This window comes from Lepisosteus oculatus, chromosome 3 (assembly GCF_040954835.1).
Source record: "Lepisosteus oculatus isolate fLepOcu1 chromosome 3, fLepOcu1.hap2, whole genome shotgun sequence".
In the NCBI taxonomy this organism is placed as follows: domain Eukaryota; kingdom Metazoa; phylum Chordata; class Actinopteri; order Semionotiformes; family Lepisosteidae; genus Lepisosteus; species Lepisosteus oculatus.
Window position 1 is genome coordinate 10,665,588 of NC_090698.1, and position 13,959 is coordinate 10,679,546.

A 13,959-nucleotide genomic window follows, 5' to 3' on the forward strand; every position below is an offset into this window, starting at 1 on the left:
CATACCCCCACCACCGTTTGTGTACAGACATTTGTATGCATGTCCACATTCTTCCAGCTTGTGTCCTCTGGCTCATGATTTTGATTGGGTCTTTAAGGGGTCTGAAAGACACACGTCTTGCTAGATATGTGAATTGATACATCAGAAAAGACAGAGAACCGGGTGCAGCACTGGAAGAAAATTTCACGGCTTTATTTTTCTCATTTCAGAAGATTAAGATGCTTCTGATGTTCTAATGGTTGTGGATTCATTTGGCTCCTGTTCAACGAGAGAGAGGAGTTGTACATGGAGGGGAGAACAGGAGGAGAGGAGACAGGAGAGAGGAGGAGATGGAGCAGCAGGAAAGGAGAGAGAGGGGAACAGGAGAGAGAGGAGCAGTAGGAGGAAAGAGAGGAGGAGATGGAGCAGCAGGGACAGGAGAGAGGAAGGGAACAGGAGAGAGAGGAGGAGATGGAGCAGGAGGAACAGGAGAGAGGGGAAGGGAACAGGAGAAAGAGGAGCAGTAGAAGAGAGAGGAGGAGATGGGAGTCCTGGACAGAGAGAAACAGTTATGCAATGTGCAGAGCGAGGTGATATGGTATGTCACAGGTATATATTATACATCTAGCATAGACACAAGATTCTTTAAAAATATAACGAGTCATATATAAAAGTAATAAATACACACGCTACAAGCTCTGTGAGCACCTGCTCCAAGCCCTTCTGACGGAACAGGTGCAAACAGTCCCTCATCGTGGAGAGTCTTCATCACTCCACACACCGGCAGTCAGCCGCGCAGCTCGGGTCCCAGACAGCGCGGGAGGGCCGAGGGCCGACCTCCTGCCCTGACGCGAGAGGCAGTGGCCCCGCGGGTCACGTCCAGCAGAGCAGAGCCCGGAGCCGCAGACAGGAGCTCCACTGCAGGGTGCGTACAGGGCCCACATGCACCGACACACTGTGCTGTGCTGGGTTACGAGGTGCTGTGCTGGGGTGTCCAGTGCGGTGCTGGGGTACGAGGCGCAGTGCTGGGGTACGAGGTATAGTGCAGGGGTGTCCTGTCCTGTGCTGGGGTACGAGGTGCTGTGCTGGGGTGTCCAGTGCAGTGCCGGGGTACGAGGCGCAGTGCTGGGGTACAAGGTGCTGTGCTGGGGTGTCCTGTCCTGTGCTTGGGTACGAGGTGCTGTGCTGGGGTGTCCTGTCCTGTGCTGGGGTATGAGGTGCAGTGCTGGGGTGTCCTGTGCTGTGCTGGGGTAGGAGGTGCAGTGCTGGGGTGTCCTGTGCTGTACTGGGGTATGTGGCGCAGTGCTGGGGTGTCCTGTGCAGTGCTGGGGTACGAGGTGCTGTGCTGGGGTACGAGGTGCAGTGCTGGGGTACGAGGTGCAGTGCTGGGGTGTCATGTCCTGTGCTGGGGTACGAGGTGCAGTGCTGGGGTCTCCTGTGCTGTGCTGGGGTACGAGGTGCAGTGCTGGGGTCTCCTGTGCTGTACTGAGGTACGTGGCGCAGTGCTGGGGTACAAGGTGCTGTGCTGGGGTGTCCTGTCCTGTGCTGGGGTACGAGGTGCTGTGCTGGGGTACGAGGTGCAGTGCTGGGGTCTCCTGTGCTGTACTGGGGTACGTGGCGCAGTGCTGGGGTGTTCTGTGCAGTGCTGGGGTACAAGGTGCAGTGCTGGGGTACGAGGTGCTGTGCTGGGGTGTCCAGTGCAGTGCTGGGGTACGAGGCGCAGTGCTGGGGTACGAGGTACAGTGCTGGGGTATCCTGTCCTGTGCTGGGGTACGAGGCGCAGTGCTGGGGTGTCCAGTGCAGTGCCGGGGTACGAGGCGCAGTGCTGGGGTACGAGGTACAGTGCTGGGGTATCCTGTCCTGTGCTGGGGTACGAGGCGCAGTGCTGGGGTATCCTGTCCTGTGCTGGGGTACGAGGCGCAGTGCTGGGGTGTCCTGTCCTGTGCTGGGGTACGAGGCGCAGTGCTGGGGTGTCCTGTCCTGTGCTGGGGTACGAGGAGCAGTGCTGGGGTGTCCTGTCCTGTGCTGGGGTATGAGGCGCAGTGCTGGGGTATCCTGTCCTGTGCTGGGGTACGAGGCGCAGTGCTGGGGTGTCCTGTCCTGTGCTGGGGTACGAGGCGCAGTGCTGGGGTATCCTGTCCTGTGCTGGGGTATCCTGTCCTGTGCTGGGGTACGAGGCGCAGTGCTGGGGTACGAGGCGCAGTGCTGGGGTGTCCTGTCCTGTGCTGGGGTACGAGGCGCAGTGCTGGGGTATCCTGTCCTGTGCTGGGGTACGAGGCGCAGTGCTGGGGTGTCCTGTCCTGTGCTGGGGTACGAGGAGCAGTGCTGGGGTGTCCTGTCCTGTGCTGGGGTACGAGGCGCAGTGCTGGGGTGTCCTGTCCTGTGCTGGGGTACGAGGCGCAGTGCTGGGGTGTCCTGTCCTGTGCTGGGGTGTCCTGTCCTGTGCTGGGGTACGAGGCGCAGTGCTGGGGTATCCTGTCCTGTGCTGGGGTACGAGGTACAGTGCAGGGGTGTCCTGTCTTGTGCTGGGGTATGAGGCGCAGTGCTGGGGTGTCCTGTCCTGTGCTGGGGTACGAGGCGCAGTGCTGGGGTGTCCTGTCCTGTGCTGGGGTGTCCTGTCCTGTGCTGTGCTGGGGTACGAGGCGCAGTGCTGGGGTATGAGGCGCAGTGCTGGGGTATCCTGTCCTGTGCTGGGGTACGAGGCGCAGTGCTGGGGTGTCCTGTCCTGTGCTGGGGTGTCCTGTCCTGTGCTGTGCTGGGGTACGAGGCGCAGTGCTGGGGTATGAGGCGCAGTGCTGGGGTATCCTGTCCTGTGCTGGGGTACGAGGCGCAGTGCTGGGGTGTCCTGTCCTGTGCTGGGGTACGAGGCGCAGTGCTGGGGTATCCTGTCCTGTGCTGGGGTATCCTGTCCTGTGCTGGGGTACGAGGCGCAGTGCTGGGGTGTCCTGTCCTGTGCTGGGGTACGAGGAGCAGTGCTGGGGTGTCCTGTCCTGTGCTGGGGTACGAGGCGCAGTGCTGGGGTATCCTGTCCTGTGCTGGGGTACGAGGCGCAGTGCTGGGGTGTCCTGTCCTGTGCTGGGGTACGAGGAGCAGTGCTGGGGTGTCCTGTCCTGTGCTGGGGTACGAGGCGCAGTGCTGGGGTGTCCTGTCCTGTGCTGGGGTACGAGGTACAGTGCTGGGGTGTCCTGTCCTGTGCTGGGGTACGAGGCGCAGTGCTGGGGTACGAGGCGCAGTGCTGGGGTGTCCTGTCCTGTGCTGGGGTACGAGGCGCAGTGCTGGGGTGTCCCGTCACAGTTCCGTGCAGTCCCAGACCACAGAGTTGCTGGGCAGCGGGCCCTTCTGGCTGCCCGGCAGCGAGCCCTTCTGGCTGCCCGGCAGCGAGCCCGAGCGCGCGTGGCGTCCCGCCAGCAGAATGCTCTGCGACAGGAAGGAGCCGCGGGAGCGGCGGGCGGAGCCGCGGCGGGCGGCCGTGCGGAAGGACTCCCCGGCGAAGTAGTAGAGCAGGGGGTTGAAGCAGCTGTTGCAGGCGGCCAGGCAGAGCGTGACCACCAGCACCTTCTGCAGCAGCTCGGTGAGCGCGCAGTCCTCGGGGTGGTCGGGCCGCTGGCCCACGCGGTGGTGCAGGTGCACGGTGCGCAGGACGTGGTAGGGCAGGAAGCAGCACAGGAAGGTGCTCATGATGATGGAGATGAGCTGCACGGAGCGCCGGCGGCTCCGGCGCCGGCTGCGCCGCAGCTTGGCCCCGGCCCACAGCAGCTGGCGCAGGATCAGCCCGTAGCAGCCCAGGATGGTGAGGAAGGGCAGCAGGAAGCCCGCCACCAGCGCCACGTAGTTCATGGCCAGGATGCGGTGCCAGGACCGGCTGCCGCGCGGCTCGAAGCACCGCGTCTTGCCGCCGCACTGGTAGGTCCCGGCGAAGAGGAAGTGGGTGGAGGAGAGGGCCACGAAGGCCCAGATGCCCACGCAGGCCCCGGCCGCCCGCCGCGCGGACAGGAAGACCCGGTTCCTCATGGGGTGCAGCACGGCCACGTAGCGCAGGACGCTGAGCACGGTGAGGAAGAGCACGCTGGTGTAGAGGTTGACGTAGAAGGAGAAGACGCAGAGGCGGCACAGCCAGTCCGGGAAGGGCCAGTCGCCGTCCCGCAGGTAGTAGACGAGGCGCAGGGGCAGGGTCAGGGAGAAGCCCACGTCCGACAGGGCCAGGTTGATCATGAAGACGGTGTTGGCCGACTTCTTGGGGGTCAGGCGCAGGAAGACGTACAGGGCCGCCATGTTGCTCAGCAGCCCCACGGGGAACACCAGGCTGTAGGTCACGGTGTACGACAGGAACTTGAAGCGGTCGTTGTTGCCGCACGTCTGGTTCCCCCCGCAGGGCCCCGCCGGCGCCGACAGGTTCATCGCCGTGGCATTGCCCAGGTCAGGGGTCGAGGGGGCAGGGGAGACGGCAGGCAGGGAGGGGGGATACTCTGGGAGCCAGGGAGCTAGGGGGGGAGTGGGAAGGAGGGGAAAGACAAAGAGGGATGAAGGAGATCAAAGAGGAGATCAAAGTGGAGGGGCAGGGAGAAGGGAGGGAGGGAGAGGAGGGAGAAGGGAGGGGTGGAGAGGAGGGAGAAGGGAGGGGTGGAGATAGATGGTGGAGAGGAGGGAGAAGGGAGGGGTGGAGATAGATGGTGGAGGGAGAAGGGAGGGGTGGAGATAGATGGTGGAGAGGAGGGAGAAGGGAGGGGTGGAGATAGATGGTGGAGGGAGGGGTGGAGATAGATGGTAGAGAGGAGGGAGAAGGGAGGGGTGGAGATAGATGATGGAGGGGAGGGAGAAGGAAGGGGTGGAGAGGAGGGAGAAGGGAGGGGTGGAGAGGAGGGAGAAGGGAGGGGTGGAGATAGATGGTGGAGAGGAGGGAGAAGGGAGGGGTGGAGAGGAGGGAGAAGGGAGGGGTGGAGATAGATGGTGGAGAGGAGGGAGAAGGGAGGGGTGGAGAGGAGGGAGAAGGGAGGGGTGGAGAGGAGGGAGAAGGGAGGGGTGGAGATAGATGGTGGAGAGGAGGGAGAAGGGAGGGGTGGAGATAGATGGTGGAGGGAGGGAGAAGGGAGGGGTGGAGATAGATGGTGGAGAGGAGGGAGAAGGGAGGGGTGGAGAGGAGGGAGAAGGGAGGGGTGGAGATAGATGGTGGAGAGGAGGGAGAAGGGAGGGGTGGAGATAGATGGTGGAGGGGAGGGAGAAGGGAGGGGTGGAGAGGAGGGAGAAGGGAGGGGTGGAGAGGAGGGAGAAGGGAGGGGTGGAGATAGATGATGGAGGGGAGGGAGAAGGAAGGGGTGGAGAGGAGGGAGAAGGGAGGGGTGGAGAGGAGGGAGAAGGGAGGGGTGGAGATAGATGGTGGAGAGGAGGGAGAAGGGAGGGGTGGAGATAGATGGTGGAGAGGAGGGAGAAGGGAGGGGTGGAGAGGAGGGAGAAGGGAGGGGTGGAGATAGATGGTGGAGGGGAGGGAGAAGGGAGGGGTGGAGAGGAGGGAGAAGGGAGGGGTGGAGAGGAGGGAGAAGGGAGGGGTGGAGATAGATGATGGAGGGGAGGGAGAAGGGAGGGGTGGAGAGGAGGGAGAAGGGAGGGGTGGAGATAGATGATGGAGGGAGGGAGAAGGGAGGGGTGGAGAGGAGGGAGAAGGGAGGGGTGGAGATAGATGATGGAGGGGAGGGAGAAGGGAGGGGTGGAGATAGATGATGGAGGGAGGGAGAAGGGAGGGGTGGGGAGAAGGAGGAGGGGGTAAGGGAGATGGAAGGAAGGGGGAGGTGTAGAGAGGAAAGGAGATCCCAGAAAGAAGAAGAGAGAAACAGAAACAACGGGGGGAAGGAGAAGAACATAAAAAGATCAGCCACGTGCAACAACACTTTAAAAATCACAGCGGCCACACATTTAGAAGCAGAGCCCCAGGAGGGAGGGGGGGAGTGACCCCAGAGTCCCCAGACCCGGTCGGTCGTGACCGTCAGGGGGGCAAACAGTTGCAAGAGCTGGGCCCCATTGCAGAGAAATCCCCACCACCACCCCACATCGCTGGGCCAACAGGCCGCCCGCCGCTTCTCCAGGGAGCGTCTCCCATAAAACTGAAAGCAGCTGGTAAGGGTGGTAAAAAATTATGCAAACGTTCAGCACAAAGCAGGGAGGAGGGAGGGTAGGCGGAACAGCGGAGCCGCAGCCGCGCGAGGTCGCTCACCTGCAGATGGCGGGCGACCCGTGCGCTCGAGGACACACGACAATGGGCCCTGTGTATCGGCGCGCGCGAGGGACGCTCGCGCATGCAAATCCGGCCCTGGCAGGGAAATGAGGAGGAGGAGGAAGCGATCTGTACATACAGCTTCCATTTGGGCTGTCGACAGCGCCGTTAGACAGTCAAACAGGCAGTTTTATCACTGCCCTGATAAAACCCTCAAGGACGAAATCGGCACACCGGGCGGTGCGCGGTTTCTATACAACCAAGCGCCAGGCGCAATGACGGACGCGCAAACACAGTTGTGAACACACACAGCTGGGCCAACAGAAACGGACACAATACACCCTGTTAAGATCAACACCATGAACAAACAACAATAATCTTATCGAACGGCCACCTGTCTGGGTCCGTCTTCCGGCGCAACGATTCAGCGGCAGCGGAGCTTCCAAAACAGAAATACAGAGCCCCCTGAGCCAGCGGGTCCTGAGGCTCACTGACCTGAGACACCGACACCAGCCAGCTTCAGGACAGCACTGCTAGAGAACCACAACCCAGAATCAACCACATCACAGCACCGAGCAAACAGCAATATCTCACACACTGGGACACACACACACAAACACAACATAAACTGGAATGCTACAGAACCCTAAACAGACAATACACACTAGCTGAATATTTAACCAACGTAAGTAACAGCGAAAAGAAACAGACCCTGACGAAGTACAGGCTCAGTGACCACAGCCTGGCCATAGAAACTGGGGGACACAGGCAGACCTGGCTGCCCAGAGAGGACAGGCTGTGCTCCCACTGCCAGCGGGGAGAAATAGAGACAGAGATGCACTTCCTACTGCACTGTGACAGATACTCTGGGATTAGAGAAACATTCTTCCCGAAATTCCGAAATCTAATCCCAGAGTTCCCACACCTGCCAGAATCACAACGGGTCCCAATCCTACTGGGAAAGGGAGGAGGGAACTCAGTTGAACTGGCAGCCCAGTATGTGGCCTCCTGTCACAGCCTGAGGAACAGTGAGTCTGTCTCCCAGTAACGCTCAATATGTTTACAGTATATGTAAATATTTTATGATATGTCTTTGTTGTAAATGTCTGTAATATGTCTGTAGATTTTATTTTACTTTTGTTTCGTGTTAATTTTATTATTTTTTCTTGCTTTGGCAACACTGATTGTGCCCATCGGTCATGCTAATAAAGCACCTTGAATTGAAAATAAAGAGGCCGCACAGGTTGGGAGCTCAGACACGAACATCGCCCCCCCATGAAAACACCACCAGTAGACGAGCAAGCTCTCTCAACGACGCGCTTTTTTTCCAAGAGAAATAACCTGCCGCTCGGTGCCCGCAGCCCCGACAGGACACATTCTGTTACATAAAGTATTAAAAACCGCGAAGATTACCCGTGATCACGTAGTTTTGAAGCGGTCTGACTCGCGAAACTCCGCCATTCTCTCGCCGCTGGTGGTCGACGGAACCTTTTGCGCGCCCGCGGAGACGTCGGGGCCGAGGAGTATTTGTCAAAAACTCAACAACAGCAAAAAAAAAAAACAACAACCGTATTTGTCAAGAAGACAACACCAACGCTGCGGCTATCGGACTCCCAAAGAAAAAAAAAACACTTTTTCTCCATCGACTGGACAGTATCGGTACGCCTCCTGCTTCAGAGAAGACCAGGATGGTAAGACTTCACTAAATGTTAATGATTATCTTTTAACTGTTATCAAAACAGGACAGACGAGTCGCGCAGGCTCGCAGTCTGAACTAACTCGGCGATTCGGTCACCGGTCCCGTATCAGCGTGCCTACAAACAGGTGGGACCTGACACGACCTCGCGAAACAGAGATCGGAAACTCCGCCACGCACACTCCCCGAGCCGGGCGCGAACAGGTGACAGACGAAAGTCCTCTCACCTGTCATCAACCTTCATGGTCCCGGAGCCACATCGGTCGTGTAGGTGCAGTGCTCTCTTCCCGCACCGCCAAGGAAATTCGCTTTCTGCCCACCGACAGCGAGGGAGATAAACAGTCTGAGACGAGAGCGTGGAGCGTCCTTCTCCCTCCCTCCGGCTCTCGGAGCCCAGTTTCTCTCCCTCCCTCTGTGTAGCAAAGCACGGTGAAAATGAGGGGAAAGTGCGGTAAAGTCCAGGGCAGCCAGGGCAATAAGCACAGTAAAAGCAGGGTTAAAGCACAGTAAAGCCAAGGGGAATCGGGGTAAAAGGACCGTAAATTCAAGGTAAAAGTACAGTAAAATCAGTGGAAAGTCATGGTAAAATCGGGGTTACAGCACAGTAAAGCCCAGGGGAATCAGTGTAAAAGCACAGTAAAATAAGGGTAAAAGTACACTAAAGCCCGGTGAAATCAGGGTTACAGCACAGTAAAAGCACAGGAAAGCCAAGTGATGAAAACACAGTAAATAGAAGAAACTCACAGATGAAAAGCCGTGTCCTCTGTGCGATAAGATCTCCCGCTGAGTGCGTACACAACAGGAAGTCCTTTCGGCTGCCCCTGTCGGGCTGGATGAGATCTGGCGATAAGGGCAGACTCACATTCCAGCGGGCAAGATGATGCACCCTTCGGACTTTAACTTCAATGTTCATTAACGTTATCGTTACGTAAGGCAGATACGTACGTAGCATCGATGTTCCTGCTAACTGTACTCATCAGTGTCCGTTAACGAACGTGCATAACATCTGTTACCTCCAGAGCAATCCTTCCTTCTCTCCGTTATCGTTCCGTTCTCCTCAGGAGACGGTTTCTGATCAATGCAGTAGTAGTAGCAGTGATTCCACCGTTAGAAAGGCTGACCGTGGCCGTGTAGACTCCTCAATAAACCTCGCCAGGTTTAAAAAATAAACGGTTTTTATTCACATTCACCTTGGTTTCGTTAAACAAAAAAAGGAGAAGTTTTCCACAATACTGGAACTATTCCACAAAGTTCAAGTAAACTGAACACGCACCTACTGTACATGAGCACACCAGATCCTTCCTCACGGCACTCCTTTGGGAATCAGCACCTTGCTGATCTGGTGTGTGTCTTACTGTAGTGTAGTACTGTCCATGAATGTGTCTTACTGTAGTACAGTCCATGAATGTGTCTCACTGTAGTGTAGTACCTGTACATGAGTGTCTTACTGTAGTGTAGTACTGAACATGAGTGTGTCTTGCTATAGTGTAGTATTATGGTATTTGTGACTGTTACTGTAGTTCAGTACTACAGTATATTTGGGTGTTATTGTAGTGCAGTTCCGCACTATATATAAGTATCACTGTAGTGCAGTCCTGTATGTGAGTGTTACTGTAGTGTAGGGTTGTATGTGTGGGTAATTGCAATGCAGCTCTCTGCCTGTATGTGCTACTGGAGTGCAGTGGCAGTCTGGTGGCTGTGGCTGGAAGGTTGCCGGTTCGTATCCTGTGGCTGGTAGAGGAATCCTACTCCATTGGGCCCCTGAGCGAGGCCCTTAACCCCAACTGCTCCAGAGGTGCCGAAGAAATGGCTGACCCTGCGCTCTGACCCCCAGCTTCTCTCTCCCTGTCTGTGTGCCTGTGTGTCTCATGGAGAGGAAGCTGGGGTATGCGAAATGACCAATTCCTCATACAAGAAATTGTATATGGCCAATAAAGTGATCTTATCTTATCGTAAGTGTTACTTTTAGGGGAGTTCTACAGTATATGTAAGTATTACTGTAGTGCAGTGCTGTATGACAGTGTTATTGTGGTGCACTGTTGTATGCTTGTGTAATGCAGACTCTGCCTTTATGTGTGTCTTGCTGTAGTGCAGTGCTGCACATGTGTGCGTGTTTCTGTAGAACAGTTACATATATGCTCTTTTCTGACCAGAGGGGAACAATGCCTTATCTGTTGTGTCCAAAGGCAGTTTGCCAGTAATTTAAACACACCGTGCAGCTGACAGAGCCATGCAAATATTCCTCTGCTCTTAGTGAGAGCCTCTCTGCAGTCACTCCCTCTCACTTGCTCAGTCTTGCTTGCTCATCCCCCTGCTGAGCTGGTTCTGCCAGGTTGGAGAGTTGAACATACAGCATAGAGGAGAGCAAACACCTTCAGTCTGATATCACTCACATCTTGAGTGAGAGCTGCTAGGATGCGAGGAGCACAGCATACAGATACCGAGCTAGGTAAAGAGAGGAATGAGGGACAGAGGGCTCACACTGCCTCTCTCTCAGCTCTAACCACTGACCACACTGCCTCTCTCTCTCAGCTCTAACCACTGACCACACTGCCTCTCTCTCTCAGCTCTAACCACTGACCACACTGCCTCTCTCTCAGCTCTAACCACTGACCACACTGCCTCTCTCTCAGCTCTAACCACTGACCACACTGCCTCTCTCTCTCAGCTCTAACCACTGACCACACTGCCTCTTTAAGCTCTAACCACTGACCACACTGCCTCTCTCTCAGCTCTAACCACTGACCACACTGCCTCTCTCTCAGCTCTAACCACTGACCACACTGCCTCTCTCTCAGCTCTAACCACTGACCACACTGCCTCTCTCTCTCAGCTCTAACCACTGACCACACTGCCTCTCTCTCAGCTCAGTAACTGGCAGGGTCAGAGATACTCTTCAGGAGGAGAAATGGGCAGGGTCAGAGATACTCTCTTTTGACTCTGTCATCACCTCGTGTTGCTCTTGGTCATTTATCTGACTGTTGCCTTTATCCAAAGTCACATGCTTTTTTTGTACCCTTTTACACAGCTGGACATGTACCTGGATGCTTGAGGGTACAGCAGCTGTGCTTTATGTTGGATTTGAACCTGCAACCTGCCCCTCCATGGTTCAGAGCCTTGTCCATTGCTGCTCAGCGTTTCTCTAACCATGGCCTCCCACAGGCGTCAGAGGGCTGGAGACCTGTGTCAGTGATGCGCTATAACATGCAGCTCGCCAGCCTCCTTACAGAGACAGCAAGCCTTTCTTCCATCGTCCAAATAGAGCTGTTTTTCTATATATAGGCATTCAGGGGAATTATGTTGATGTCTGTCTGGAAATACCAAAAGTGGGGGCGGAGAGCAGCTCGTAGCCAGCGATGTTGTCCAGACTGAGCCCTTGCAGGCCAGGCCCCTCAGTGTACGCGGAGCACTTGAACCAAGAACCAGCTGGTTGGGGCATTCAGATCTCAGCGGGACTGGAAACCTGCGCTTCGGGCCGAGCAAAGCAGCAGAGACAGGGGTGCGATCCAGGCCCGGGCCGTGGCCCCCCTGCTATAGCGCAGCCAGGCCTGTGGGGGCGTGCTGGAGCAGGGGTCTCCAATCCTCCCTTCAGGGCCTGACAGGACAAATCTGCCACCTCCTCCCATACTGTTCACAGTGCACTGCCCCCCCTCTCCCCCCATCCCCTCGAAAGAGACAAATTGTTCCCCTTATTTGCTCTTCTCTCTCTTGATTACACCTTTTTGACCCGACTCCGCTCTATGTCCTTGTTTTAAGAAAAAACATCCTGCTGCAGCTGTGCTGTTGACAGCGCTCTGAGCACACAGGGTGCTGTTCCGGCTCTGCAGCTCTTACTAAGAGACTGGTCACTGCTGCCTGATGGCAAACTCTCTCTCTCCCCCCCCCAGCGCACGGAGCCAGCTGCTGCCCGTCCACACATCTGGCCGAGGGCAGCACTGTCCGACGTCCGACACCAGAGCAGAGGAAGCAGTGCTTCTGGAGAACCGACTCCGAAACCCGGGGAGACAGCGTGGACAGGGAGTGGACACCGGAACCAAAGGGATCATGTTTGGGAAACGGACAGCAGAAGTGAGGAACCTGGTTCTGCAGAATCGACACCAGAAGTGGAGAGACAGAGGTTCTGGAGAGTCAACACCAGAACCCGCAGGGCAGGCGGGGGAGGAGACAGCGTGGACCTGGGGCTTCATCTGTAGAGGTGCATTCAAAACATTTTCCCCATGCACGTGGTAGAGGAATCCCCACCACAGCACGTGTGCTTGCCAGTGATTATGACTGGACACGGACACGGGGAAGCGAAGTCTCCTCTCTTCACACAGGTACATCCGCTCGCTTTTACACACAACCACCATTCCATTAGGGTGTCGCCGCAACAGTGCCGCATTCTTCATCTCCTCTCCTGTGTAAATTCAGTTTATGCAACATGCACTATGATAATGACAAGGCCTGGCTGCCCCCAGGGAAAACATTTAATCTTCACAGAACAGGCTCTGTGCATCGTTACAGCCGGGAGACAAAACCTGTCACACCTGAACTGTAGCAAACAGAGCCCAGCTGTTCCGCACAGGGACAAGAGCCTGCACTGACAGCAGCTGACACACAGGGATCTGACACACGCACACAGATTGCACGACACCAAGCACGACGAGGAGGCCGCCTTAACAGCAGTTCTCAAACTGGGATCTGACACACAAATACATGGATTGCACAACACCAAGCACAACAAGGAGGCCACCCTAACACAGCCGTTCTCACACAAACATTGTATTCCAGATAGCCCAGTAAAATTGTAACAGGCATAATAATATTTAATATTAATTAACCATACTACTTTTAACCACACTATTTTTTTGCACTGTTCCAAGAATTACCTTGCACTGTTTTTGTCCTGTTAAATTTTCTGTTTGCGGAATTTTGCAGTTTTCGATTACTTGATTACATGTTATTTATGTTATGTTATTACATGTTACTATTATTGCTATTGTGTAACTGTCTTATTGTGTAACTGTCTATTGTCTCATCTTCTGTCCTATTTATATACTGCACCTGAGTGACTAATGAGAAACACTTTTCATTATACTATGCACCTGTGTAAGTTTAATGACAATAAAGTTGAATTGAATACACTCCGTTTTCCAGTAGAGACCTACCATTGACTCTCATTCTATTTTTATCTTCTAGTCTTTGTTTACATTGTGGAGACGCCTTGACGTCTGTCAAGAGTGACTGTCCGCGCACAGACATTCTCAGATTAAGACGCTGCATTGACAGTAACACACCCCCACAGACTGTACAACACCAAGCCTGGGAAGGAGGAGACTCAAACACCAACTCTCAAACAGTACACACACAAGACCCCTGGAGGAACAAACGGATACTATTTGCCCCTCCATTTGGGCATCAGTCTGCAGCAGAGCTCAGGCCCACCCCCGACGCATCGACAACACGGGTTTCGAACCGTCACCCATGTGATTTCGGCCAGTCGGGCCCGAACAGTGGGGATAACAACATCCTGCAGCCCCTCCACCTGTACATGCGGCTCTCGTCCAAGCACACAGTCGCCGGCCCGCTGAGAATTCGTCTGTGATGAAGGGAGCGCCCAGAGCCCCCTGAAACAGGTGACACAGCAAAGCTCCGCTCATCAGCCGTGCGAGATTTACCTGCCAGGGTCCCGAACTGCAGGTCCTCTGGATTAGCTCTGTCCAGGCGTACCTGTAGCACAAGCCAGGCGTGTGGGTCTGTGACGACGCCCAGGGCTCTGGTGCAGCTCTGTCACCCTCCCTGTGGACGGGCACTGGGCTTGACCGCTGTCTGCAGTGACCGCCGGGTGGATTCTGGTCGTGGCCTGTCCAGCACCTGGCCTGGGCCGCGGAGACGTCAGCTGCGGCCTACCTGCCTCCCGCCGCTGTGCCAGCAGTATATCACGCCCGGGGTTACTCTCTCCGGTGAGCAAGGGCCGGTGCCTGGTGCCGTCCCCACGTCCACACTCTCCCATGTCACGTAGCACTAATTCCAGGGAAAGACCGCCTCTGCTCCCTGGAAATTGGAAAAACCACTATTCCCTCATGGGGAGCTGAACCCT

General features: G+C 55.9%; 1 protein-coding gene across 2 annotated transcripts; it reads right to left on the bottom strand.

Annotated features, from left to right (window-relative positions):
* Positions 1–3,264: 3,264 nt before the first annotated feature.
* cysltr3 (cysteinyl leukotriene receptor 3) lies at positions 3,265–11,823 on the bottom strand. Of its 2 annotated transcripts, XM_015340506.2 has the most exons (3): positions 8,625–11,823; positions 8,108–8,292; positions 3,265–4,460 (listed from the first exon to the last, which is right to left on the bottom strand). In XM_015340506.2, the coding sequence occupies exons 2-3, from the start codon at positions 8,112–8,114 to the stop codon at positions 3,268–3,270; spliced, it is 1,200 nt and encodes a 399-aa protein (XP_015195992.1). In that variant the 5' UTR covers positions 8,115–8,292; positions 8,625–11,823; the 3' UTR covers positions 3,265–3,267. The 2 variants fall into 2 exon arrangements, with proteins under 2 accessions (XP_015195992.1, XP_069042864.1); XM_069186763.1 differs by lacking the exons at positions 8,108–8,292; positions 8,625–11,823 and adding an exon at positions 7,598–7,681.
* Positions 11,824–13,959: the final 2,136 nt, after the last annotated feature.